Source organism: Drosophila takahashii, chromosome X (genome assembly GCF_030179915.1).
Source record: "Drosophila takahashii strain IR98-3 E-12201 chromosome X, DtakHiC1v2, whole genome shotgun sequence".
In the NCBI taxonomy this organism is placed as follows: Eukaryota; Metazoa; Arthropoda; class Insecta; order Diptera; family Drosophilidae; genus Drosophila; species Drosophila takahashii.
This window is the reverse complement of record NC_091683.1, coordinates 25,367,958-25,393,643: the sequence shown is the minus strand read 5'-3', so window position 1 is coordinate 25,393,643 and position 25,686 is coordinate 25,367,958. Positions and strand designations below refer to the sequence as shown.

The window sequence follows — 25,686 nt, the reverse complement described above, 5'->3', positions numbered from 1 at the left end:
TACATTCGCCAACCCAAAAAATGTCTCATTTCCCAATCAATAGAACCACGCGTACATTTTCGTCACTTGAATATTTATTGTACTTCATTTAAATCATTTGTATTTGAATTTTTTTTTACATACTTTTATGGTTTTTAATTTCATCAGCATAATTCAATAATATATATTTTTTGCATAGTATAATAATTTTATAACACGTTTTTCTGCACTGTGCAAATAATTTTCCCATCAACTTCTATTCAATTTGCGAATTTCCTTTTAGTTATTTGCGTGATGGAGTGTTGATATTCAATTATCCTTGAATTCTTTAGTACAGTCTACATTAAATTGTTTTACATTTGATTTCTTTTACCGACTAACACTTTTGTTGTATATTCTTTTCTTTTTTTTTTGGTTTTCTCAAAATAATTCATGTTTTTAACACTTTTGTAATAGTATAAGCTGTATACACTTATAGTAAATGACTTGAATACATAATAACAAACGCCTCGGTTACACTCTTCACAACTGTATTCATGACCCAGAATTTACATGGCGTTACTAAAAGCTCTGGAATCTTATGTATTAAGCATATTGTTTTGCGCATTCCTGTTCTCTAATCAGTGATATGAGCACTAATTATCCAGAAATTAAAGTAAATATTTGTAGGGCAAGGCTACCCACCTGTCGCGTGAAGTAGTACATACTTATGTAATTTATTAAACATACATTAGTTATCGAATTTTGTTTATTATCAAAATGGCGCTGCGCCGGCTCGATCAATCCACTGTACCTTTTAAGGTATTTTATTTCTATGTTTACCCGATACTCAAAAATCAAATATTACATAAAACCAAACAACAGACAACATGTTTGGACTCAGAATTCCAACTACTGTCGGCTAAAATGTATTTTTAACCATGAAAAGTCGTATTTATTAAATTTATTTTTTAATAAGAAAATATTTTTCTGAAAATGTATCAGGAATTTTTGAAACGGATCTTTAAAATTGTTAAAGTATTTCCCAGAAAATAGGAGACATTCAAATTTGATATTAAAATTTCAAATAATTTTAAATTTTAAAATAAGATGAATGTGAACTTTTATGCTTGGGACAATTTCTTTCAGAGTGCTGAATATATTTGAGTAAATCTGTAGATCTTGGATAATTAATAAATTGTCTATGTGCCAACGCATATAAAATCAGGTAACCATTGAATACGATCTAACAACATGTTATTTCATCTTTTAAACTCTTTGTGCTATATTTTTTTAAGTTAATAACTTATTGTATTTTCTTTTTTTTGAGTACCGGGGAAAAGTAAAGTCGACAGCCGCGCTTGTTTTATTCATTTAAGATTTCTGTTTCCGTTTCCGTTTCGGCAAGGATCCCATAAATATGTATGGGAACTCTTAGTATAAGCAATTAAAAGATATTCACCATTGACTACTAAAAACATTCGGAACTTTTTCTTGCGATTTGCGTTAAAGTAATTCATATCTTGCCTGCACTTTAATTTTGTTGTAAACTCTTAATAAACTATTCTTTTTGGCATATTTGACTTACAACAACGGTAATACAAAAAAGTAAATGTACATAAAAAACAACAACAATACAATTTTCCTCCGCATTTACTACAACTTCCTTTGGTGTTGTTCTAAAAGCTGCTATTATATTTTGACAACAATTTTGGAACTATTGCTGCTGCTGATTTATATTTTTTTTCTTTTATTTTTTATTTTGTATTTATTTTTTAACTCTTTAATTGCTCGGCTCGCATTAAGCAAAGTTAACGGTGGTTTCATGTACATATTTTTGTACGCACGCCCTACACACGGCACATCTCATCTCGATCCTACTTCTCTATATGTATCCCTCCTCGTTTCATAATATCTATGCAACATTTTCATCGATCTGCTATCTGCTTAGGTCTTCGGCATTTTATGTATGTAACTCTGCTCATTTTGGTACAACATTTGGTACATATATCGTTTTAGAGTTTAGGTTTTGCGTTTTTAATTGAAGTAGTTTGAAAAATGTATTTGGTTTTGGTTTTTTTTTTAGCATAGAAAGCACAAAGAGAATTCAGATATCCGATACAAAGATTGTTTACCAGCAAAACGGGTTCGACAGTAAGTAGCTAATTCATATGCACAATGAAAATATAAATATACTTAGATTGTAATAGTTCTTCGATAAGTTATCTTCTTTCGATTCATATAAAGGTATTAGTCGCGAACAACCAGGATTTCATCTTAATTTGATTTTCTAATCATTTCTTGTTATTTTGTGTTTTTGTTTTTTGTAAGGTTAACACGTTCGAATTGAACAGTAATTTGATCTTAAAGATGCAGGGGGCCATCACGGTTCACTCCCATCGATGTTGACTTTAAGTTGTTAGTGTTATACAGCATAGCTCGATTTCTGCGATTGTTTGGGCGGGCAGCTCAATACATTTCTAGTCAAATAGAGAAAATTACTAAGTAGTCTTTAGGACAGTGTGTAATTTAAAACGCACAAGTTATTCGCGCAAGTCAGTTTGGATTTTTTTTCTTCCAAAAATAACTAAGAGGCTTTTTATACGGACATTGGTAGACTTAAAAATTGTATCCTCCTAAATAGTAGTGTTTCATTTTCACTGCACATCAAGTTGGGGCTCGTGAGTTCTGGCATGTACGCGTGAAATGAAACGGTCTTTAATTATCGAAGCGAGAAATGAATAAAGCAAATGAATTTAAAAGTTACAATTTAAAATCAAGTGGGAACTACTTGCGCAGCAACTTGTGCATTTAATATAATCCAAGGGATTTTTTGTGGCTGATTCGGAGGCATGGATAAACATAGAAGAGTATATAGGCCATGTTACATCCGGCTAAACACATTGTACTACCAACTAAATGGATCATCATGCTTTTTTGAGTTGGCAAAGGGCAAAGGTAGGTCGAATTTCAAAGAGTATAGCTTGGTATATTGTCCCCAATCGCAGGTATTTCCAATAACCCGCCCTTCACCAACTCTTCTCAATCTGTCCTAATGGTAAAATCTCACAAATTCCCTGTTATACCAACGACTATATAACTTTATATAACCTGAAGTCATTGTTATTGCAGAAAATTCATGTTCCCCCTAAACTTTACTTTATTTTTTGGGGTTCGGTTTCGGGACTATTATTCGCGAACTTGGCTATAACTTGCTTTTATTTACTGTGTCTAGACTTTAAAAAGGGGCCATGGCCATTTAGCTTTTGAATGAACTATGGAAAATTGTTTCTTATGCGCAGAAAGATCATATACATTGTATACATTAAAGTATGTCTGCCGCCGAATCTCTAAGCTCCGTTTATATAAGTATTTCGATTTTACAACTGATCAGAAGGCGGCATTATTTCGACTGGAGTTAATTCAACTGTTAACACATTATTCTCCTTTTTTGTTTTTTGGTTTTTTGTTTTTCGTTCGTAATTCTAATTAGCCACCTTAGCCACCTCGATTTGTAAATAAGTATGTATGTCTGTAGATAAAGTATATATATTTTTGTTGTTTGTTTGTAGCATTCATAGACCGTTTTCCGTTTTCCGTTCATTTTCATTTGTCGTTTTCGTATTTTTGAAAATTTCAGCAACAAACCACTGGGTGCCTTATTGGTTGGTGGTTTTCAAGAACATGAGAAGCATTTAACATTTACATATACACTCATAATCAATTTATCAATTTATCGATTTAAATACTTACATTTACATAATATGTTTGCATGTACGTATTATAATAGATACTCCGTATAATAAACTTAGCTAACCCAGGCCTTACTTCTTGTATGGCTTCCTTTTCAGCAACTTGTTGACCACCGTCTTGAACAGATTTGGTTTTATTCATAAGTATCCCAGTGTGGCATATGTCTTCACGAAGGTTCCATCGTTGGTGGTGACGTTCCTGTGGATAAATAATGTTATGATCTTATGATCTTATGATCTTATGATCTTATGATCTTATGATCTTATACTAACTCGTCTTCCCAGGGACACACTGCATTGTGATCGGCATCCATGCTGCTGCCGCTGGCCTTCTCCTTTTCGTCCTGCGAGGAGCTAAGTTTCTTGCCCTCCGAATTCCGCTTCTTCCGCCTCCGGCGCGCCTCTTCGTTGCTGGATGTGGGCGTGGCCGTTACGGATACCGAGGCCGAGGCCAGTACCATTTCCCTGCTGCTGCTACTGCTGCTGGGAGGAACGGGAACGGGGACTTGCGACTCTGGGAACGGCTCATCGTCCACCGTATCCACGTCCAGCTCGGCCAGCGGCGCCATGGATGGAGCCGGTGTGGGTGCCGGCGGTATGTAGCCCACGTCTATGCTGTCGAAGTCGTCGACGGCATCCTTGGCATCGCTCCCAAACTGCAGTCCCTCCTGGTACTCGTCGGTGGTGGGTGAAAGCTCGTCCAAAACCAGCGGCGCTTCTATTTCTGTGCTTTCGTTGGCCATCACTGGATTCTGATTCTGATTCTCGGTGGCGCTGGTGGTAGTTGTGCTGTCCTCGCCTGCTGCCTCCTCAGCAGGCACCTGGGTCAATTCCAGCTCCAGGACTTTAATGGTGGGCGGACTTCCTGGCCCCTCTGTGTGGCCCCCCTCCTCGATCAGCTCAATCTGGACCTCTTTGACCGCCGTTACCTCCTTCACTGCGTTGCTTTGCGTCGAGCAGGAGGTCTCCGGTGTCTCTGTCGACTCGGTGGTGGTCGCCACCTGATCCTCGCCTTGATCCGGCGGCGGCGGCGGCGTAATCTTGGCTATGGGCGGCGGGCTCTGCGTGGGGGTGGGTACTACCAAAAGCGGCAGCTCCGACTCGCCAAGGGCTAGCTTGCTCAGTTCCTCGTCCAGTTCCGCATCCACATCCGAGCCGGAGGGCGGATCCTTGGTCACCACAGTGGGTGAGGAGGAGCTGGTTGTCGTTGGAGCCACCGTTCGTCCCAGCTGGAAATCCGGAGTGGGGCTATGACGGAAAAACAGTGAACTTTAGATGATATAATTGAAGTTTTACCTAGTCTTACCTGGGAGTAAATGAGACCGAAGCCCGACGCTGCTCTGAAAAGTTGGGAATCAGACGCTTTATGCCCGCCTCCCCGCTGTCCACGGTGTTCTGATGGCGAATGCCCAGATTCCGCTGCATCCGGTCATTCACATCGCTGTTGTCCGAGGAAGTGCTAAGTGCATAAAACGTAATTAGTTGGTGAAACTTGTGGTTGGTGATGTATTCGATGTGCACACCTACCTATTCAATCGGAGTGACTGACCGGTGGAACTTGAGATCTTCGACTGTCCTCCTCCTGTGGCCGAAGGAGACGCTGCTGCCGGTGGCTCTGCGGCACTATCCAGTTCCCAGGGACACACGGACAGCTTTACCTGCATCGATGGCGCAGGGGGCGGATCGGGCTCGTCTGGTTCGTCCCACGGGCAGACGGCACTGGCACTGGCCGCCACAACGAGAGCTGTGGAGGACGACGTGGACTCCGTTGTCTCCAGGGCGGTGGCGGTGGTCGTCTTCGTCTTTGGCGTTTCTCTGCGGGTCAATATACATGAACACAAAAAACACAGGGATTATGGTAGTTTCGAAATAACCAAGCTTCCATACACTTAGACTGGTGGTTGAAAAGGAAAGGCTGGTGTTGAACACGTAGACATACATACATATGCGTATATATATGTACAATTGGTAACAACGGAAAAAGAAGGGTAAGAGGCGCATGGGAGAAGCATCCGGCAACGGAAACGGAAACGGCCATTTATCGAAATAGCTACAGAACACACACAATATATAGAACGACAGCAAACATTCGGGCAGAGCAACGATTGAAACTATGCATTTAAATTCGGAGACAGTTGGTAAGGTCAAGAAAAGAGGCGAGGCGAGGCAAACAGGATCGCAGCAGTGATAGTGGTGGTGATATATATGTATATAGAATCCGAGGGCAACTAGGAGTTCGCTGGACAGATGACGGGAAACAACAAGAACAGGTGGGAATGCCAAAGTCGAGGATACCGACTTTCAGATACCCGGTACTCGTTACTCATACTCGCTACTCGTACTCGTTACCTACAGCTCGCTAGTAATATGTAGTTATTGGCGTCAGAACTCAGACTTTAATTAAAACATTATCGAAATTAACTTTTAACAACAAACAAAGTAAATCCTTTCTCATTATTACCAAACATTCTTACTATATGATATATTCAGCTCCAAAAAAAATTATATAGTTTCTCTACTAATACTTAAATTTATCTTAACTCAAAACAAAAAGGTATTTTACTGGTATGATTAAAACCCTTGTTTCTATAAATGAATCTTCCTGTTCGAATGACCGGAGTACCGGTTATAATTAAGGTTTTGCGGCGGTGAAGTTAGACAACGAGTAAGTTTAAAAAAGATTTCATGTCGCCCATTCGCCCAGCAATTGGAAGGCATTCTCTCGTTACTTTAAAATAATCATTTAAAAATCAATCGACACTAAAACTGTGCTTTTCTAGACACTCATAGCCTCCTTCTTGAAGCACTTGCCCCAAACGCGTCTTTAAAAATGGGTAGAAAAGGCGACAAGGAGATAGAAACAGAAGGTTGGATGGGTCTGGGACACAAATCGAACGAGAACACAGAAAAAAAAACAAAAAAACAAGGAAGAATAGATGGAAAGAAAACACTTGCATTACGTTTTAGGATTGGAAAGTACAAGATTTGATTTTTAGTACAAGTGGTAAGCGTTTCGCAAAACCAATACGAATACCAATGAATAAACATGTCTTACGGAAGTGCCTGCAAACTACTTTCGCGATTCCCGTAGGCCGCATAGATCCCAATATCCATGACCGCCATGTGGCGTTGTGGCATATCGCCCCGGTAAATCGAATCGCTACTGCAGTGCGTGTGTGATATGATATAATCAATTGTTATGGCATTATATCGATTGTTCAACTGATTTTTCAAGTTCTTTGCTTGGCTTTCGCTCTTAAGGTCTCGTGCGCATTGTGAAAAAGTTAATATATATTGTATATATGTTTGTTTCTTGTTGAATGTAAACCAAATCAAAGGCTTTGTTACCACAAAATGAAAACGATTGGCTCTTTTTCCAGGCAAATCAAACATTGCGAAAAATCAGAATACAAAATCAATCATATTAAACCGACTCACTCGAAAGATCTCTCTCTTTCTCAATCTCTTAGTAAGACAGGATCTTGGCCACTTACCTGAAGGGAATTTCGCTGAGATTACTCTGGGAATGAGAGTGCGGTACCTTGGAGCCGGCATCCTTGTTCACCCCGATGACGGCCAGTTCGTGGGCGGATCCGGTGAGGCTGCGATCGCTGCCTCGTCGCCGGGCCAGATTCCCGGGCGGCGGTGCCTGCATCATGGAGCTGCCGGCTCCCCCACTCGTTCCCTTGGCCGCATCACCCAAATTCGGCTGGCTACTCAGGGCCGCTGTCATTTTCTTCTTGGCTCCGCTAACGCCGCCAAAGTTGAAGAAGCGCTTCTTGTACGACGGCTGGATGCCGGTGTCCAGCAGCCGTTTGTAGTGCTCCGATCGAATGAATCGCGGATAGCAGTCCTTCTTCAGCAGCAGCATGTAGATGTGCTCCGATGCGGAGTCGAAGGTGAATCGCGATGGATTTTTCAGGCCCCGCAGCACGCTCTCCATGGTCTTGCCATCAATGTTTATCTCGCACGGTGCTCCCGGCTTTAAAAACTCCCTGAAAATATATAGATTTATTAGTATATTAATTGGAACGAAGAAATCTGCAAATTTCTAAAGAGAACTGCATCGTAAAACCCTTTAGAAAATACTAGGTAAAATATAATATACTGTTAAAAAAATTCTAGTAAAAAAAATAAATTCCAATTAGTACCTAAATATTAAGTTAATCATAATAAACTGTAAAGTATAATAATTATAATCACCAACCAATTATAGACATAGCTCTATAATAAACCATATGTTACGTTATAGTTTTACCTATAAGATAGCATTAGACCATAAGGATAATAATAATCTACAATCATTTAGTTCCAAAACACCAAAACAACTGTGCAAAAATAATAACCATAAGGGCCGTTTTCTCGTCCGCCTGTTAAATTTAAAGTACGGTTAAAACTCTGATTTCACATACGATTTTAAGGTTTTAATCCAACTTTAAATTTAACAAACGGACGAGAAAACGGCCCTAAGAATATCAATTTCTTAATACTTTCAAAATACTAAAGAAGTCATAAAAACTAGACAAAAATAAAATGAATAATCAATAATTAAACATCTTAAGTTATAGCTCGTATTAAAGACCCCAAGATAGCATTAGATAATAATAAAAACGAGGACGGAAGCTAACTTCGGCAAGCCTAAGTTTTAATACCCTTGCAGATTTTACGAATGAAAACTTGACTAGAATAGCAACATGAATTAAAAAACAACAAAATATTTTATAATTGAAAAAAATAAAATTTTAAAATTTTTCACCCTATTGTTCCTATGGGAGCTATAGGATATAGACGCCCGATCGGCACGCGCTTTAACCCTAATGAAGGTATGCATAAAATAATAGGATTTGGAAAGTTTTATGTCAATAGCTTATATTCTGCGGGAAATATCCTGAAAAACGTTAAATTTGTACCGATTTCACCCTATTATTCCTATGGGAGCTATACGATATAGACGTCCGATTGGCACGCGCTTTTACCCTGATCAAGGTATGCGTAAAATAATAAGATTTAGAAAGATTCTGGTTAATAGCTCGTACACTGAGCGAAATATCTTCATTTTGTGAAAGCTATATCCGATTGTTCCTATGGAAGCTATAGGATATAGACGTCCGATCGGGTCGGCTTTCAAACTTGATCTGCATACGTATGTTTTAGGACGACTGTGAAAGTTTGAAGGCGCTAGCTTTTAAACTGAGCTCGCAAACGGTATTGAAACAGACGGACAGACGGTCAGTCGGACAGACGGACATGGCTATATCGACTCCCCTATTGATCCTGATCAAGAATATATATACTTTATGGGGTCGGAAACGTCTCCTTCACTGCGTTACAAACTTCTGACCAAAATTATAATACCCTCTGCAAGGGTATAATAATACTCTGTAATCATTACGCACTCGCAGATCTCGTACAAAAATAATAATAATAAGAATATCAATTTCTAAATACTTTCAATAATCAATAAATCAGATTTTTTGTTGCTATAGCTTGTATTAAAGACCCCAATATAGCATTAGATAATAACAAGAATAATAATATTTTGTTATCATTACGCACTCGTAGATTTCGTACAAAAATAATAATAAGAATATCAATTCCTTAATACTTTCAAAATACTAAACAAGTCATAAGAGTTAGCCAAAAATAAAATGAATAATCAATTAATAAACATCTTTAGCTATAGCTCGTATTAAAGACCCCAACAAAGCATTAGATAATAATAATAATAATAACATTCTGTAATCATCACGCACTCGTAGATCTCGTTGACCTTCCTGGCCACCTGGGAGTGAGCCGATCGCCGCAATCGATTGACCGCTATCCAAAAGCGTATGTTCTCGTGCGAATACTCCTTCTCGAGGAACCCGGTGAACTCCTGCAGGCCCGTCGGATCGGAGACGAGCTCCTCGATGGAAATGGCCCAGCGCTTGACGCGCTTCTCCGTGGGAATATCGACGAAGGTGTTGTTCAGCTGCCAAAAGGCGATATCCTCGGTCACCCACGGATTGGAGGGCAGGGCCGGCTGCAGAAAGAAGTCGTATTCGGAGAAGGTCTCCGAGTAGCAGACGAGCGACTCGCAGGCCTGCGACATCTTCATGCGCGTCCGATTGAGCGACTTGCTCAGATAATCAACGTCGCGCTGCATATCATCGACAGTCTTTTTTTTATTGGGCTTGAGGCCCTGACGATCGCGCGAAGGCACTGGACACGGTTCCAACGGCGTGAATTGGCCAGGTGGTGGACGGTGGACTCGCCAATAGGCCCGCTCCTGCGAGTCTCCCACAATCTTGTCGCCCTTCTTGCGCTCCTTGGCCAGCCGTACCTGCTCCTCGGCCTGCATCGAGATGAAGTCCCACTTGCCCTTCAGATTCTTGTGCAGCGAGGCCAGCGCCTCGGCCTCGTAGTCCTCCAATGCGTGGCGCTGCTTGTTGCGCAGCGATCGTTTGGCCAAATAGATGGCATACTCCACATTGTCCGGCGCCTTGTGCTGCCAGGGCCAGTAGTAGGGCGTCTGGAATCGGTACAGCGACGAGTCGTCCTTCACGGTCAGCGTCTTCGAGTCGTTCACCGGAAAGAAGTAGCCGTGCAGACACAGCTGATTGGCGATGTTCAGGGCCTCCGACTCCTCGATCTGCAGGCGGTCCATCAGCCACTCAATCAAATCGTATCCTAAAAGGCGAGACAAAATATGAGTTAGAAAATAGGGTTCATATTCATATACACTATTTAAAAGAAAAGGGTTAATTGCGGGTGTTATTAACTTTAAATATGGAAAAATATTATTTAGTTTGAATAAATCCTCACATTTATGTTAAAAACAGGTCAAATCAATCACTAATAGATATAATTTGTTTTAAATATTTTTTATAGACTTAAAATATTACAGTATAATATTTTTCACCATGATTAAAATATCTTTCAATTAAATTATGCAATTTCATATGTTTTGAATTATAGCTAAGAATACTGTATTTAATTCAAAGATATGTATAATATGAATCTTTGGTTTTAATCTTTTTTCTTTCAGTGTACTTTTAAAAAGTTACAAATTATTACATATTATTTGATTACTGTTACTATATCTTGAAGCATATATGTATATAATACACTTAAATTTCGCCCTAAATTATCCTTAAATGGTGAACATTAGCAAAAACAAAACGCGAATTCTTCAGCTCAAAACTGACAATCATATTCAAGCCCCCTCAGTTAAAGACCATTACCAATCTAGATATACGTACCCATAAACGCGTATGGTATGGATGTCAGAAACATTTTCTGCTGCCTCACGGGCACTCCATGTTCCTGGTCCTGCATCTCTCGCACCAACATTTCCATCTAAAGGAATACAAAGAACATTTTGTAATGCAAACCTAAGGATCTTAGAATCCCACCTGACCCACCTTATCGAAGGCCATGGGTCGTGATAGCTTCTCGATGGCCTGCTGTTGGTTGCCACTGCTGCTGCCACTGGAACCGATGAGTCCGCCGCCGCCCGACGACGACCCAGTGACGGATATGGAACCGTGATGGTGGGCTTGTGTCACAGCCGCTGTGCTCGGTTGCTGTTGCGGGGCATGCGGATGCTGCTGGTGGTGGTGCTGCAGGTGGTGGTGACCCACCGAACTGCCGCTGAAGGCAGTGGCTGCCTGGGTGGTCGCCGATATGGCTGTGGCGGTGGAGGCCAGGGCGGGACTGGTGCCGCTGTTGGCATTCCCGCTGCTGCTGCTCGTGGCGGTGGCAACGGCGGTGGCGGCATTGTTGTTGCCACCGCCGGCCGACGGAGATAACTGTTGCATGGCCTGGAGCAGGGCTCCATGCGGCTGAAGACTCAGGCTGGTTGGCTTGCTGGGCTGTGGAGTGGGCGTGGTTGATGGCCCCGTGGTTGCAGTGGCTTGTTGTGGTTGTGGTGCTGGTGGTGGTGCGGAAACCACCACGGGCACAAGGGCCGCCGACTGATTCCGGAGCACCAGCTGCCTATCCCTGTCCGGCGGCAATCCGCCGGGTGGTTCCATGGCCGCTGTGCCCGCTCTCCGCCTCCTCCTCCTCGTCCGCCTCCTCCTCTTGGTCCTTACTGATCCGCTGGGAACAGTTTGGTTTGGGTGCTATGTATCAGAGTTGCTTCGTTCGGAAGTGTGCTTTCATTTACGCGCTCTATAAATATCTCTTGGATTCATGATTTTTAACGCGCTTTATAACCGCGAAATGAAATACTCGGCAACAAGGTCCTAATTCTATTTCTGTACGTGGCTCTCGGTTGCAGTTATCCGAATTCCATCATGTCCTTGTGTATGGAAATATTTGCTGAAAATATTAGGAAAAATTTAAATTTAATATTTTTTTAAAAGTAAATTTTAAATAATATTTTTTATAAATGTTGCTAATTATTTCCGAATTTCGGTTTTCGTTTTAGATTTTTAATTCAAGTCGTTTTTTTCTTAGGATTTTTTTATTAGTCTAGAAATTATAAGCGTTACTTTTAATTAAAGCTGATTTTAAGGTGGTTCAATGGTAATTACTTGTTTTATTTAATTAATCAAAAATCCAAGCATAAAAACACAACAGTTTCTCATAAAATGCGCATCCCCTTAAAGACCTTAAGCTTTGGCTAGTTGTTTACTCCAGGAATAAACTGTATGTACGTAAGTATATTGGATAACACGCCATCATAACAAACTTACAATGTTTCATGATTCGGTCGGGTTGGCTTCTCTTTTCCTTCCGTTAAAAGCGATTCCCCCGAAGCCCTTCTTGGGTGCCCTCCTCTCGGCCAGCTTCCTTTAGCACCCACCGCAAGATGTTGAATTGATGTTTAAATTGATTGGGACTCCTTTTACTTCTTCTATCCATAAATAGCACGCTTTCATGGCCTCCAAGTGGCGGGTTTTCAGCGTCAGGTCTTTAAAGGTGCTGTGTGCAGGTGAAGACCTACAAATGGCGTACGAAAGAAAGAAAGTACATCAATTTAAATGCAGTTCCTGTTTATAGTATAAACTTTAGACACATCACTTTTCCATATTTTCTTTTAATATTTCCCTAAAAGCTGGAATTCACATAAGAGTACTTTTCATTAGCTTTTAAGATAGTTTCTACAATTTCAGGAAGGTTTTTGTAGGATTCCCAAAGAATCGAACTCCATATCAAGGGTATTTCAATTTCGGCTGGGCCATCTTTATCCTTATTTGTTTGTGCGTGCCCGCCGCGAACTTGTATAACCATTTTGTCATTAACACACGCACTTTGCCCTATCGACCTCTTTCCGTTCCGTTCCAGTCGAGTAGAAAAAAGAAGTACACCGATAGAAAAATATCGAAAATATCGAAAGTATCATTATTATCATCTTCAAATCTCTTTAGGAGTACACAACAAAATATAAATTCCAATATGTATTTATCAAAAACAATACGCTTTTGTAAATATCACTTGAATTCGATTTTGATATGATGGTTTTTTTCTATCTGTGACAAAGTACACCGATAAAAAATATCGAAAGTATCATAATCATAATCTTTAAATCTCTTAAGGAGTAAACAACAAAATTTAATTTCAGATATATTTATTTTTCAAAAACAATACTCTTTTGTAAATATCACATGAATTCGATTTTGATATGATGTTTTTTTTTCTATCTGTGTCAAAGCTACACCGCTTGCGTGCCAGTTTTACTGTTCGTCCTTTAATGATAGCATTTAAAAATAACAAGGGCTGCCTGCCTTCCGAGTGTTCGCGTCTTCCATTGGCGGAAATCGGAAACGGGGGCTGTGACACCAATATGGCAACTATAAGTTGCAAGTTAAGAGCTAGCCGGGCTAAGGAACTATTTGGGGAGAAGCTAGATCGAATGAAATTCCCGCGGAATGGGCGACGTTTAAGTCAATTCGAACCTCCACCCGCAGGACAGTTTCAATCAATAATGCACTGCCTTTCCGCATCGATTCACTCATTTGTCAATCAAGCACCGAGCTCCGGGCAAACAAAGCATTAGAAGGTGCCTTATGCAAAGACTTCTCTCCTTCTACCTGGAAAATTAAAAAGGATTTAATTAAATTACGTAAGATGTGCGCCGTGCGTACTTAGCGAAGGCAAACAACTCAAAGGACAGTGTGCATTTGCATACACTTTCCGGAAAACACGGAGCTTTCTCATCTGTTGGCTGGCAAAGGAACCTAAAATTCCAGGATTCGGAATAGAACACTTTTCGGTAACTTTTAAACTGTGGTATTGTATATATTGCTAAAATTCCATTTAAAGCCTTTGCTTAATCTTTCTTTCTTTTATAACTTTCTAACCTTGATATAACTGGAAATATTATGTTTGAATTATATTTATGTTAAACAAAATAATAATAATAAAATTGGGCCATATTTTTTTACCAGGGTTTAGGGGGGTTCCTGTAGCAAGGGTCCACAAAAAAAAGTAGAGAACGCAAACACTGAGTGGGAAAGTTTGCTTTACTATATTTAATTTGTTTGGCGATATTTGCTGTTCTAATTTTGATAAGTAGCGCTGATTTCGTTCGGGGCTTTGTTCCTGCTGCTGATACATTTTCCGAGAGAGCCTCGCCCATCCAGCGAACGTCCTCAAACCCACCCGCTTTGGCCCCTTTTTTTTCCTTTTTTTTTTTTGTAATGTGACTTTTGTCATGCATTTGTCGCAGGCGGCTGCCCTTGTCGTTGTCGTCGTTACTGGGCCGGAAGTTGGTTTCAAACTGTTGGCAAATGAGTTTCCGTTTGCGAGGGAGGTTTCCTGCCTTCGTTATTGTTGTTCTTGTTGTTGTTGACTCTTTGGCTGCCTTTGGGTTTCTACCCCCTTCTTTTTCCCTTTTTTTTTGTCCATCGGCTGTTACATATTCGCACAGTTAGAGCAGAAGTTTATTAATTTGCTGCACATTGGTTTTGTCCACATTTTATTACAAACCTCCTGCATATGTATATTTTTTATTTGTTTGGAAAGTTTTCAACTAGTTCCATCATATTGCTCTTCTCCGATGTTTGATCTTCTTTATAAATCCGCCATTCGACTTGTATTCCAGCTTTGGCAACAGATGAAACATTGCCGAGAACTATAAACAAATATTCACTCCACACCTGTGGACTTCTTATTGACCGATTAAACAAATAAATAAAGACTTAATGAGCTGCATTGCCAATGGGGATTATGGGATTACGAGAATCCCGTCCTCAAGGCAGTAAAAACCATAGGGCACTGAAATACATAAGTACAATACATATATTATATAGTACTTAGTAGGTGGAATTAACCATAGGAACTTTCCCATACTTATGTACATATATTCTTAAAGTCTGAAGAAGCACACACACAACACAAACACGGGATGCAAATTGACTTTGAAGACGCATTTAGTCGGCTCTACGGAATACCGAATACCGAATACCGAATACTGGGGAATACTCAAGATGCCTACGGCTGGTAGGAGTGGTAGGAGCTTATCTTTGCATTGATATTGATTACCATCCCGTGCAGTGCACTGCGCACGGCGTAGTTGATGCGATTACAGCTGGCTGCTGTGCTCTTGAGTTGCCATAAGCAGGGGGCTTTGTTAAAGGATTACTTTAAGATGCCCCATTGTTTACGTTCTTTTGAGGATTTAATCTTCCCACACATTACTTTGGTCAAGGCCACCGAATCACTGACGTTACCGCCTACGCCCAAGCCCCCAAGCCCCTAAACCCGTACACCCCTACATCCACTCCTACGCCCACCTTGCTCTTCCAACTGCACCAGTGCATAGGAACTATGCCGGAATGCTTTCCTAATAACTGATTAAATACAGATCCTAACATTTGCATCTTGGGAAAACAATAGACCTTAATCGCAGTGAAAGAGCTCGAGAAGTATTGTGATAAATGGTGGGATGTTATCATATATCTCTAGAGGATTATAGATTAATACATTTTTTAATGTTTGTACTTGTTTCCGAATCCCATTGGTTATCCGAAATGAACGGCTTTCCTAATAACTGACTAAATACAGATCCTAAAATTTGCATCTTGGGAAAACAATAGACGTTAATGGCAGTGAAAGCGCTAACGAAGTATTGTGATAAATAGTGGAATATAATCATATATCTACAGAGGATTTTGATTAAGAAATTTTTAGAAAATCTAAAAAAATTGTGCTTGCTTCCGAATCCCATTGGTTATCCGATATGGACGGCGGGGGGGACTGGCACTATTTCGGTGATCTCGGCTGTATACACATGAATATAGTTGCGATCGTTCCGCCGACTTTCCATCATGATCTGGCTGAGTAATTACGCCGTAAATGCGAAAATAACAGTGTGCAGTGTACAAATGGGCATCAACACTTCCACATTTGTATTCGGTATGTACTTTCGGCTCAGCGTAAAATAAGTTTGTACTCTTTCAATCTTTGAATAACACTAAATTGAGCTTAACAAATTTATAACTAAATTGTGCTAATAAATGTACTCGGCCTGTTTTTTAGTACTCAGTTAACATTAGATTTCTAAATTATTTTACCAAGAGAGAGTAATGGGCTGTTTCCTATAACTTATGACCACGCACATGCACTCACATATTTCAGAATTTGTTGAAAAATATTTCACGTGCGAACAAAGAAGAAAAGATAAACAAAACCCGATGACGATCTGAGTAGTATACATACATCCATATATCTTAAAGAGACGATAAGGATCCAGATAAGGTGGTATCACCCAGAAATCACTAGGGCTTTCTTGTCACTTATAAAGGGTTTTTAATGTATTCCGAAAATCAGAGGGATTCATTTCGAAAGAATACGTTCTTGGTTCATTGCATACTTTCAGACACCTTTTTAAGGGAATTTTTGTGGCTAACTAATGTACTGTAAAATATTAGAACCCTTGATGATGTATTGATAAATATATAAATAAATATTATAAATGGAGAAAATACCATTTAAGGAAGTAAGATATTAATATTCTGAGTACCTTGGAGTCCGTGAATAAATGGAAAAGAATTTTTACTTGTCAAAAAGGTTTTTCGTCTCATTCTGTTATAATACAAGCTGTATTCTGTAAATTTTAGATTTGGTTGTTTTTTAAAATCCCATTTTTATTCTTTTCCCGTTAATAGGGAAACATATTAATATTGCATCCTTAATTTTTGAGATTCCTGGTCTTAAGGAACCCGATGTTAACGTAATATAGACGATCGCTTCAATTAATAAACCGTTGTTCGGTTTGGAGATTCCCCTCTCAATGGAGGTACCTATCTAAAGCTCAACCAAAATGTCTCCTGTAATGCGGAGACCTGCCTGATTTGGGCTGACGTAAGCCGAATAACGTTGTTCACCCTGAGGGGGCTCCACTGTAGATCGAGTCAACAAACATTTTTACAGACTTTCTGGCCAACTAACACCACTGTCGAGGGGGAATACAAGCTAATAAACTAAAACGGTACAGTATCAGAGAAAGTGTGCCTATGGGCGGACTATGTGTGTGTGTGTGCTCGGGTGCGGGTGCCCCGTGCATGTATGTTTGTGGGCGAAGAGAGCGAGCTTTGATAGGCGCAAAGATAGCACAGACACACAAACACACACTCTCTGGTTTTTCTATGGAGGGGGCGTAATTGATGATGATTTTGCGAGGGTGTCTGTGTGTGCAACAACAATATCAACAACCAGAACAACAACAAAGGCAGAAAACTTTGCGCAAAACAGTTACATATTTCACTTTGGGAGTTACAGTGTGCTGTTCTTTTTTGGACTCTCGCACAGCACACACCACACACCTTTGCCTCGAAATTCGCTTGCAATAATATACAATAAACAAAATCACTATGTACACAAATTTCCGTATTTTTATACAAGTGTAGTATGTATACATATATTCGGTGGGCAATTAAATATTTACGTCCACCGAGCAGCTGGTTCGCAACTTCTCCCGGAACTCTCACTCTCTTCGCCACACACCATCACCATATTGTGTGTTGGTGTGCGTCTGGGTCAAGTGAAAATGTATTATTTGGCACTTTTCCACATGCAGACGATTTCCCATCATATTTTTCATCACATTTTCACTGTCAATGTTAGCATAACTAACGGTGTTCGCACTTTCGCACACAAACAAATACATCTTTTTTTTTGCTACCTTATTGCGCTGCCTTTCCTTCGTTTTCGTTTTCGCTTCTCCTTTTCGTTTCAATGTGAAGCCTTCTCCTTTGGGGACTCTCGCGATTTTCGAAAAAAAAAAAGATTTTGCGTATTCCCTTTCGTTGCACAGCACTCTCACCGAAATTGATGGGGGAAAATAGGGAAAAATCTCACTTAAAAAAAAAAAACGGCATCACATCTTTCCCGAAAACAACACTCTGTATCGATTCAAAACTGTGCGATTGCGAAAATTAAGTGTTAGTTGTCGTATTCTCCTAGATGATTTAGATTTCCTGTTATTCCGATTCCAATTCCGCCTCGCCAATAGTTATGTTTCCATGTTGCTCGATGCGATGTGCGATGTGCTAGTGCTCCCTGAACTCAAAAAACACCGTCAGCGCGAGCAAACGACGCACGCACGACAAGGACGCCGCACACGATACTTTGAGCCAGTGTCCGCATGTAGGAAAATGGAAAATGGATTTTCCTGCTGTTCTCGGCAGACTCGACCCGACCCGTCGCGACGAGAGAAACAGAGAAAAGCGGCAGAGAGAGGCGAGCGAGAGTGGCGGCGAGAGCGCCAGCGCCAAGTTTTCGGGTGGAAAAGCTGCGGTCAGCCCTATGGCAACGCAGTCGGGAAAACAAGTGCCCGCGGCTCCCTGGAAAGCGAAGGTGCCCCGCGAACTTTGGCACTGGAAGGGGAAATGCGGCACGAAATCACAGCTCCTTCCGACTATCGCTCATCCGCCCATCTCTATGGCGAGTGTGATTCTCGTTACTTGCTCTCAACTTTGCCGTTGGTTATTTGAATAGCAATTATACTAGTAGGGAAAAAAATAATTCAGACTGTTGCATGAATTTAAATAACATTTGAGTACGATTTTCCCAACCGTATAGAGCGGATATCTTGATGAGCTGAATTTTCAAGTTTTTGGTCTATATCACGATGCTATTCGTTTTTGAAGTAAGAAACCTTTAAAACGTTGTCTAACACAATTATATTATATCCAAAATTTTGAAATGGTTTGAAAAAACACGTTTTTACGGTCTGCATATTGACTTCAACATTTATCACTCATACGCACTGTTGCCTTTGGTAAAAAAGGTGGTTGTTTTTTAAATCTCCTTTTGGTAAACCATCTATTCCAACGAAATTCATTTTTTAATAAGGCAAGGCTAACCGATTAATGAAAATGGGAGAACGGTTCTTTTCGACCAAACTCAAACTGTCATACGTGTCGTATGAGTAATAACAAAAAAATAATTTTAAAAAGAAAGAAATTTTATTTTATTTTTAATGCAATCTTGATCAGTAATCTTGATCAGTATATTACGATTTATGATCTGACTATATCTTCGCAGTTGATGTTTTGAATTATCATAATCATGAAACCAAAGGTCGTACCCATACCGTTCAGAACTTACCGCTTTATGTTGCTCCATTAGTACCGAAGCAAAAAACTTTTCAAACAACTTTGTTTTTTACTTCCGTTACTTACATACGCACATTTTATAATCGGTATCTAATAAAAAGAGTTAAGTTGTGATATGTTTTAAAAAGACAACAAGAAATGTATTGAATAAGTACAATAATATAATTTACACATAATATTTGTACATATATTTTGTTAATTTGATACGCTTTCAAATCGAATGAAAAAATACGCTGCGTTCGTTACTTAAAATCCGCCCTTTTTCCCATAGCCACTGTAAGGGAATTCGTCACGGGGTCAATAGTCTAATGTTAAATTTAATTTGTGTCTATATGTCAAAATACACTAGTTAGTTTAAAATAGTGTAGCACATAATCTTCGGTGGACCGAAAATGTTGGTATTATGTCAATATTCCGTTTGCCCAATATAAAACAATTATTCACTTTGGCTTCTCCAAAGGACTAAATTCTACCTACCCGTCAGAATACAAGAGTACAACTAACCTACCTCACAAGTGGACCACAAAACTAAAGAAATCTCAAAATAAAGGAGTGGTTTCGAAAATTCTTTCTATATATATTACTCAATTGTGTATTTACATAACGTAACTGTTACACCGATCTTTGTCCAAAAATCAATTCGATCTAGTGCTTCTACCTACATATTTCAGTTGTCTGGCCCTAATGGGTAACACCTGTGGAAATATCATTCCTACACATACGTAAATTAATTAGAGAAAAGTGTGAATACGCCAAATTCCTATCTATGTATCTACTAGTGAACTTAGTAAAACTCATTAAAATCAGGTCATGTGTGCCTTTCGCTCTTTGGCTTGATATTTAGGGCTAGTCCTTCTGCCCCGGTGATATTATGTTATATTTCACCAGGACAGAGACGCGGGACGAGAGCCCCTGTCATTCCTGTAGCTGATTTAAACAATCTTCCTCTCACCCGGTTAAGTCTAAACTCATGGCTTTCATTATGCCCTCACTTCCTTACTGACTATATTATCCGTCTGGATTGCGAAGTCTTCTAAAATTATCACAAGAAGTTGGCATTCGTGTGTTCAATGGCGCTTTGTCGGCGTCACATGTAGGAGGGCGAGGACTTGCGGGATCGCGAGCGTGGCTTCGAAGGACTCTTAAGGCTGTGCCGCGAGCTGCTGCGCGGCTTGAACCCGCGATCGTTCCACGGCTCCGAGACGCGTCCAAACCAATGTATCAAATCCATAACCTCTAGCTGAAATATATATTAAATAAGATTGATCTAAATATAGTTAGTCTGTGGAGTCACCTGAAGTGTCTGTGGCAATTCCTTGAATATTTCACACTTGGTCAGTTGCGCATGTTGCGAGAGAAAGGAAAGACATTTCGACTTCAATGCGGTGGCCATGTAGCGATCCGCAATACCCAGTAGGCAGACCACGGAGTCCTCGTCAATTAGGGAGTACAGGGTATTTTCGCACAATTCCTAAGGGTTTTTTTTAAAGAAAATTACAGGTTATTTTTAATATACAACCCTAGTCAAAAGTATTTTCACAAATTTGAATGTTAACTGTACTCATATTTTGAACTTATAATATAAACATTTTGGCACCTATGGAAAGAGCACTTCAATTCCGTTTAAATGACACAAAAATTTTCTTAACCCATTAAGCACCCTTTGAAAAGTGGGCAAATTAGACAATTTTTTTCGAAAGTCAAATTTTCAACTTTTTTTCTGGGCCTTAAAACAAAAATGTTTTGATGCAAAGTTGTTCCCCAATCAAAATTAATAATAACTGCAAAAAAAAAAATTTCAAAATATTTTTCATTGTATTTTTTATGATTTTTTGAAAATAGCTATTTTTGCCGCTTTTTCTTCCTTTTCATACAAAATTTTACTAAGAGGTCTCCATTCAAAAAATCATAAAAAATACAAGGAAAAATATTTTGAAAAAAATTTTTTTGCAGTTATTATTATTATTATTATTATTAATTTTGATTGGGGAACAACTTTGCATCAAAACATTTTTGTTTTAAGCCCCAGGAAAAAAGTTGAAAATTTGAATTTCGCAAAATTTGCTCACTTTTCAAATGGGTCTTAATGGGTTAAAAAAATGTTTGTGTCATTTAAACGGAATTGAAGTGCTCTTTCTATAGGTGCCAAAAGTTTATATTATAAGTTCAAAATATAAGTACAGTTTACATTAACATTTGTGAAAATACTTTTGACCACCCCTGTATACTAGAGCCCTGCGTGAATCATTCAATTTTTGTTTTATCATAGTATGCCATGAAATTTCTGATTTGTTTAATTCAAATGTATGTGAAATAAATTGAATGTTTTTCTAATTTATTTCGAATCGAATGAATAAATGAATAATTTTTATGCATTTTTTGAATTTGCCAGATTTGTTTGTGCTTTCTTTTGAAAACAAAAAGTGGAACATTTTTAAGAAATCAATGTGAACTGCTAAAAAATAAAATGCATGCAGATTTAATCACAAATGAAGTGAAATTGTCGTTTGAATTAAGGATATCCTCACCTTGAGATCATCGATCGAGTAACGATCTGCCAGGAGCATCAGTTCGCAGACCTGTTCGGCGCCAACTGTACGATCGATGGGAGCACCGTAGAGGTAGAGCAACAGGCGCCGGAATATTACGGGTGAGGTGTCTGTGATGATGACCTTTCGATTGATGGACTCCTGCATCCCGGACATCAGGGCCTTCTTGAACCACTCACAGCGAGCGGCGACGATCACCCTGTGAGCCTTGAAGCTGTGCACCTGAAGGGCCTTCGTTGTTGTTTCAGTTGCAGTTGCACTTTCACTTCCAGTTCCCGCCTCTGATTTGCTTGGTGTCGAGGCATAGGTGTGCACCTCGAACTCCATGTCGGCCAGTTGGGTTGAGTGCAGCAGACGCAGGGCGTTCTTCGAGAGATTACTACTGGCGGCAATGGGTGGCTCACAGAGATGTCGTATGAGGTTTAACTTGAAGTGCAAATAGATCGTTAGTCAGCAGGTTTGTTGGAATATCCATCTCATTTACCTTAATGCTATTATAATCATAATATTGTTTGCGATCCAGATAGATCGGCTTTTCCTTATCGCTTAGCCCCTGATTTAGGTTGTTCTCATGATCGGCCATTTTCAGATTGTTCGACAGCCCACTGGTGCCGTCCAATAAGCCCAATTCAATGACGGACTGTGTGAACTCCTGCTTTCGCACCAGCAAACAGATCTGACTGATCGCATCCCGCAGGCCATCCTTGTGATCGAGTAACTTGGCAATGACGCCGTTCTGTAAGGAAGATTATCCGGATTATTAACAAGATTATCCAGAAAATCGAACTAAGACATACTATCTGACTGGTGGCCAGCTTGAAGCAAAACTTGAACTCCTTCCAGCCCAATTTGTCGTCCAGTCGATCCGACAAGTTCTCCACGATGAAGATGTATGCGGGAATGTCCATGATCAGTTGCTCGAGGTTCTGGTGGATTGTGCTACTTTTGCTCAGAAAATCCATTTCGCAGAATGTACTCCTGCAAGCCAAGTAGGTTTATTAGAGATAGGATCACCCTATAAGATTACCCAACTCACTTTTTGTCCTTAATTATTTCCAGGGCCGCCACAATCCGGCCGTAAATGTCGCGCATTTTTCGCACCTCGTACATGTAGAGAACGAATTTCAGATCGTTCTCCGCGGAACTCAGGCGCTGCTTGTCCGTGAGATTATCATAGAGCGTCAGACCCACGGGAGCACCGCGACGAGGACGTGGAGAGGGTTCGCCTCCATCGGCAATCTGCAATTGCATGACAATAGCATCGTCGGCCTGCTGTTGTTGTAGGTGGAGATCCAAGTGGGAACACTTAAGGTCCTACAAATTAAAAATTATTATCATATACTATGCACATTTCATATAAGTCTAGTTTCCAACTCACCTTACACATGATTTCCAATGAGATTTTGATTTCCTCTATCACAGCGGTCAATACAAATAAGGTTGATTCAATCTGTTTGAGATAAGATGGAACCATAAGATACATTCATCATGATCTGAAGAATTCACTTACTTCAGGTACTAGGTAATTCACCAACTCGGCCTTCTCATCGACACTCAGGCCCACAAAGACCCCGAGTACGTTCTGCAGCAGCTGTTGAACTTGCGACATAAAAATGGGAATGCGGGTGCGTACGTACTTGACAATTTCGTTCTTTTGATATCGTGTCATGTGTGTGGCGTCCGTGATGAAGATATTACAGAATTGAAGCACCTTGGCGCAGCCTGGACATATAGGTTTGATTATATAGAAATCTGGAATGGTATGCTTTATACCCTAAATCTTACCTATGGCACATTCGCGCAGGGCATCCTGAAATGTTGCATAGAGTAGCGCCGGATCGCGAGTAATGTTCCCCGGATTAATGCACTGAATGACCCGATTGAGAATGCCATGCAGATCCATAGTAACGTTGACCACAACTGAAAGGGAAAACGATAGGGGTAAGTCACCTACTTCCTATAAGGTTTATACCCAGTAATTACAGCTTGAAAAATATCGATAATTTCGATATTTTTAAACATCTGCGCTTATCGGACAACTCAGGCTTTTCTAACGTTTTATCGTTAGCATAATGAGAATATTTTTCGATTTTATCGATATCATTAAATAGATGCGCTTCTCGGACAATTTATATTTTTCTAACGTTTTATCGTTAATATAATTAGAATATTTTTCGATTTGAATCGGACAATTGATGCTTTTCTAACGTTTTATCGTTAACATAATGAGAACATTTTTCGATTTTATCGATACCATTAAAAATATCGAAAATATCGTTTACATAATGAGAATATTTTTAGATTTTATCGATACTTTTCAATGGATATCTAGCTCTACCCGAAATACATACATTTCTTGAGTCGTATCAGTCGCAGGTACTTGCGAGTCGGCTCCACCAGTTTGGTAAGCGACGGCTGGGATTCCGCGAAGCTAATCAGCTTCTCGCACACATCCTCGTCCAGATCGGGTAGCAGTGACTCCGTGTACAGCCAGTGGAGGATGGGGCCCAGCAGGAAGGTGGGCAGGTTGCACAGAACGCCCACGGGCGTCAGTGGCGACGAGGGCGGCGTGTCCATGGAGCTGGGGAACGGCGAGGGACTGCGTGCGCGGTACGGCGACAACGGCGGCCTCCGGATGCTGCAGATGGCCAGACCAGTGGCCGGTGGCAGGGGCGTGGGTGTCGGCTGCAGCATGAGGTCCTGGCAGAAGTTGAATATGTTCTTGCAGTGCGACTGCGAAGTTTCCAGGTGCGAATCCGAATGCGAGGTGGGCGGCAGACGGTACATGCCACCGCCGCCACCGCCGCCACCGCCACATTCGAGGCTCAGCAGACCCGTCGTCCTGGCCACCGAGGCCGAATCGCCGGCATTGCCGTTGCTCAGGCAATTGAAGCTGCTGCTAAACTGATGCATTCGCTGGGTGCCCAAGCCTGGCATGGTCTGGAAGTCACAGGGCGGCTGCAGGTAAATGGGCGATAGATTCAGGCGTGGCAGGGACTTGTCATGCCCGCCCTCATCGTTGGCCGGGGCCACGGATATCCTAATGGGATTAGGGGTATTCGGACCGCTGTGGCAGGTCCTCGCCGCAGGACGAGCGGCCGCCCCCGCCGCCGACGAGGGAGCACTATTCACGCACATGCTGCAATCGAAGCCATTCAGCCGAAGGATGGAGGCGTGCAGGGCGTACTCCAGGCCGCCGGAGCTCTTGACCATCACGTCGCTAAAGTAGGACTCCTGCAGGGCCTCGCCGAAGCTCAGCTGCTTCTCCTGGCCGGCAGCCTGGCCATCCTGCAGGCGCTTGCACTCGACGGCATACCAGTTCTCGCAGCTCAAAACCAGCGTATCAGTCGGCGTTAAGGTATTGGTCTATATTGGGAAGCAGGGAGGTTAATCCTAGGATCCTGGAGTAGATTATTCAGAGATACTCACACTAAACTCAATGCTGTGGCCGGCAAAGGCACCGAAAACGAGACGCGGATTGAGCTCGTGGACGTCGAAGGTCTCGCAGCTGAAGAGCACGCTGGCCGATTCGCAGAAGGTGCCGCAGTCCTTCGATTCGGGCAGTGGGCTGACCAGGTCATTGTACCAGGTAATATCGCTGGTGTCATCCAGGCGGAATTTAATGCTGAAAGGGGGGTAAGTTTATGTGAAATATTTGATGAGGAAAGAGTGGGCTTACCCCTCTAAACCGGAAAGCTCCCGCTTTCCCTCGAAGGTGCAGCAGACGATCTGAGATGTGTATAGTATATATAACATATATGTTTAAGTATAGCTTGGACTCAAACTCACCTCCCAGGTGCCCAGGAATGTGTGCACCAGTGCCATGGCGGTCGAGGGTCTAGTGTCCTGGATGGAGTTGCCTAATCTCGCGCAGAGCCA

General features: G+C 40.9%; 2 protein-coding genes across 6 annotated transcripts; both read right to left on the bottom strand.

Annotated features, from left to right (window-relative positions):
• Nucleotides 1–52: 52 nt before the first annotated feature.
• Nucleotides 53–17,963, bottom strand: LOC108069721 (uncharacterized). 5 transcript variants are annotated; one of them, XR_011419628.1, is made up of 12 exons: nt 17,824–17,963; nt 12,392–12,638; nt 11,114–12,014; nt 10,952–11,048; nt 9,464–10,379; nt 7,205–7,705; nt 6,766–6,873; nt 5,238–5,525; nt 5,017–5,169; nt 3,984–4,958; nt 3,465–3,909; nt 53–2,438 (listed from the first exon to the last, which is right to left on the bottom strand). XR_011419628.1 is itself a non-coding variant. In XM_044396212.2 (11 exons), the coding sequence occupies exons 3-11, from the start codon at nt 11,723–11,725 to the stop codon at nt 3,849–3,851; spliced, it is 3,711 nt and encodes a 1,236-aa protein (XP_044252147.1). In that variant the 5' UTR covers nt 11,726–12,014; nt 12,392–12,638; nt 17,824–17,963; the 3' UTR covers nt 53–3,848. The 5 variants fall into 5 exon arrangements, 2 of the variants coding, with proteins under 2 accessions (XP_044252147.1, XP_044252146.1); XR_011419627.1 differs by having other exon boundaries at nt 53–3,616; nt 3,712–3,909; XR_011419629.1 differs by having other exon boundaries at nt 3,712–3,909.
• Nucleotides 17,964–19,372: 1,409 nt separating this feature from the next.
• LOC108069728 (uncharacterized) lies at nt 19,373–25,682 on the bottom strand. The gene is made up of 13 exons (XM_017159939.3): nt 25,597–25,682; nt 25,487–25,536; nt 25,237–25,432; nt 24,159–25,173; nt 23,593–23,727; nt 23,318–23,529; nt 23,186–23,257; nt 22,844–23,121; nt 22,605–22,785; nt 22,292–22,543; nt 21,787–22,233; nt 20,553–20,729; nt 19,373–20,498 (listed from the first exon to the last, which is right to left on the bottom strand). Exons 1-13 carry the CDS (start codon nt 25,630–25,632, stop codon nt 20,346–20,348), a joined length of 3,204 nt encoding a protein of 1,067 aa, XP_017015428.2. The 5' UTR covers nt 25,633–25,682; the 3' UTR covers nt 19,373–20,345.
• Nucleotides 25,683–25,686: the final 4 nt, after the last annotated feature.

Excerpts from the sequence above, each read along its gene's own strand:
- LOC108069721 (XM_044396212.2), bottom strand. The coding sequence starts at position 11,725 with ATGGAACCACCCGGCGGATTGCCGCCGGACAGGGATAGGCAGCTGGTG. Across the intron at positions 10,380-10,951 it reads CATACCATACGCGTTTATGG|GATACGATTTGATTGAGTGG; the intron begins GTACGTATATCT and ends CTCGCCTTTTAG. Across the intron at positions 5,170-5,237 it reads CAGTCACTCCGATTGAATAG|CACTTCCTCGGACAACAGCG; the intron begins GTAGGTGTGCAC and ends TTATGCACTTAG.
- LOC108069728 (XM_017159939.3), bottom strand. The coding sequence starts at position 25,632 with ATGGCACTGGTGCACACATTCCTGGGCACCTGGGAG. Across the intron at positions 25,537-25,596 it reads CATTCCTGGGCACCTGGGAG|ATCGTCTGCTGCACCTTCGA; the intron begins GTGAGTTTGAGT and ends TACACATCTCAG. Across the intron at positions 20,499-20,552 it reads AATTGCCACAGACACTTCAG|CTAGAGGTTATGGATTTGAT; the intron begins GTGACTCCACAG and ends TATATATTTCAG.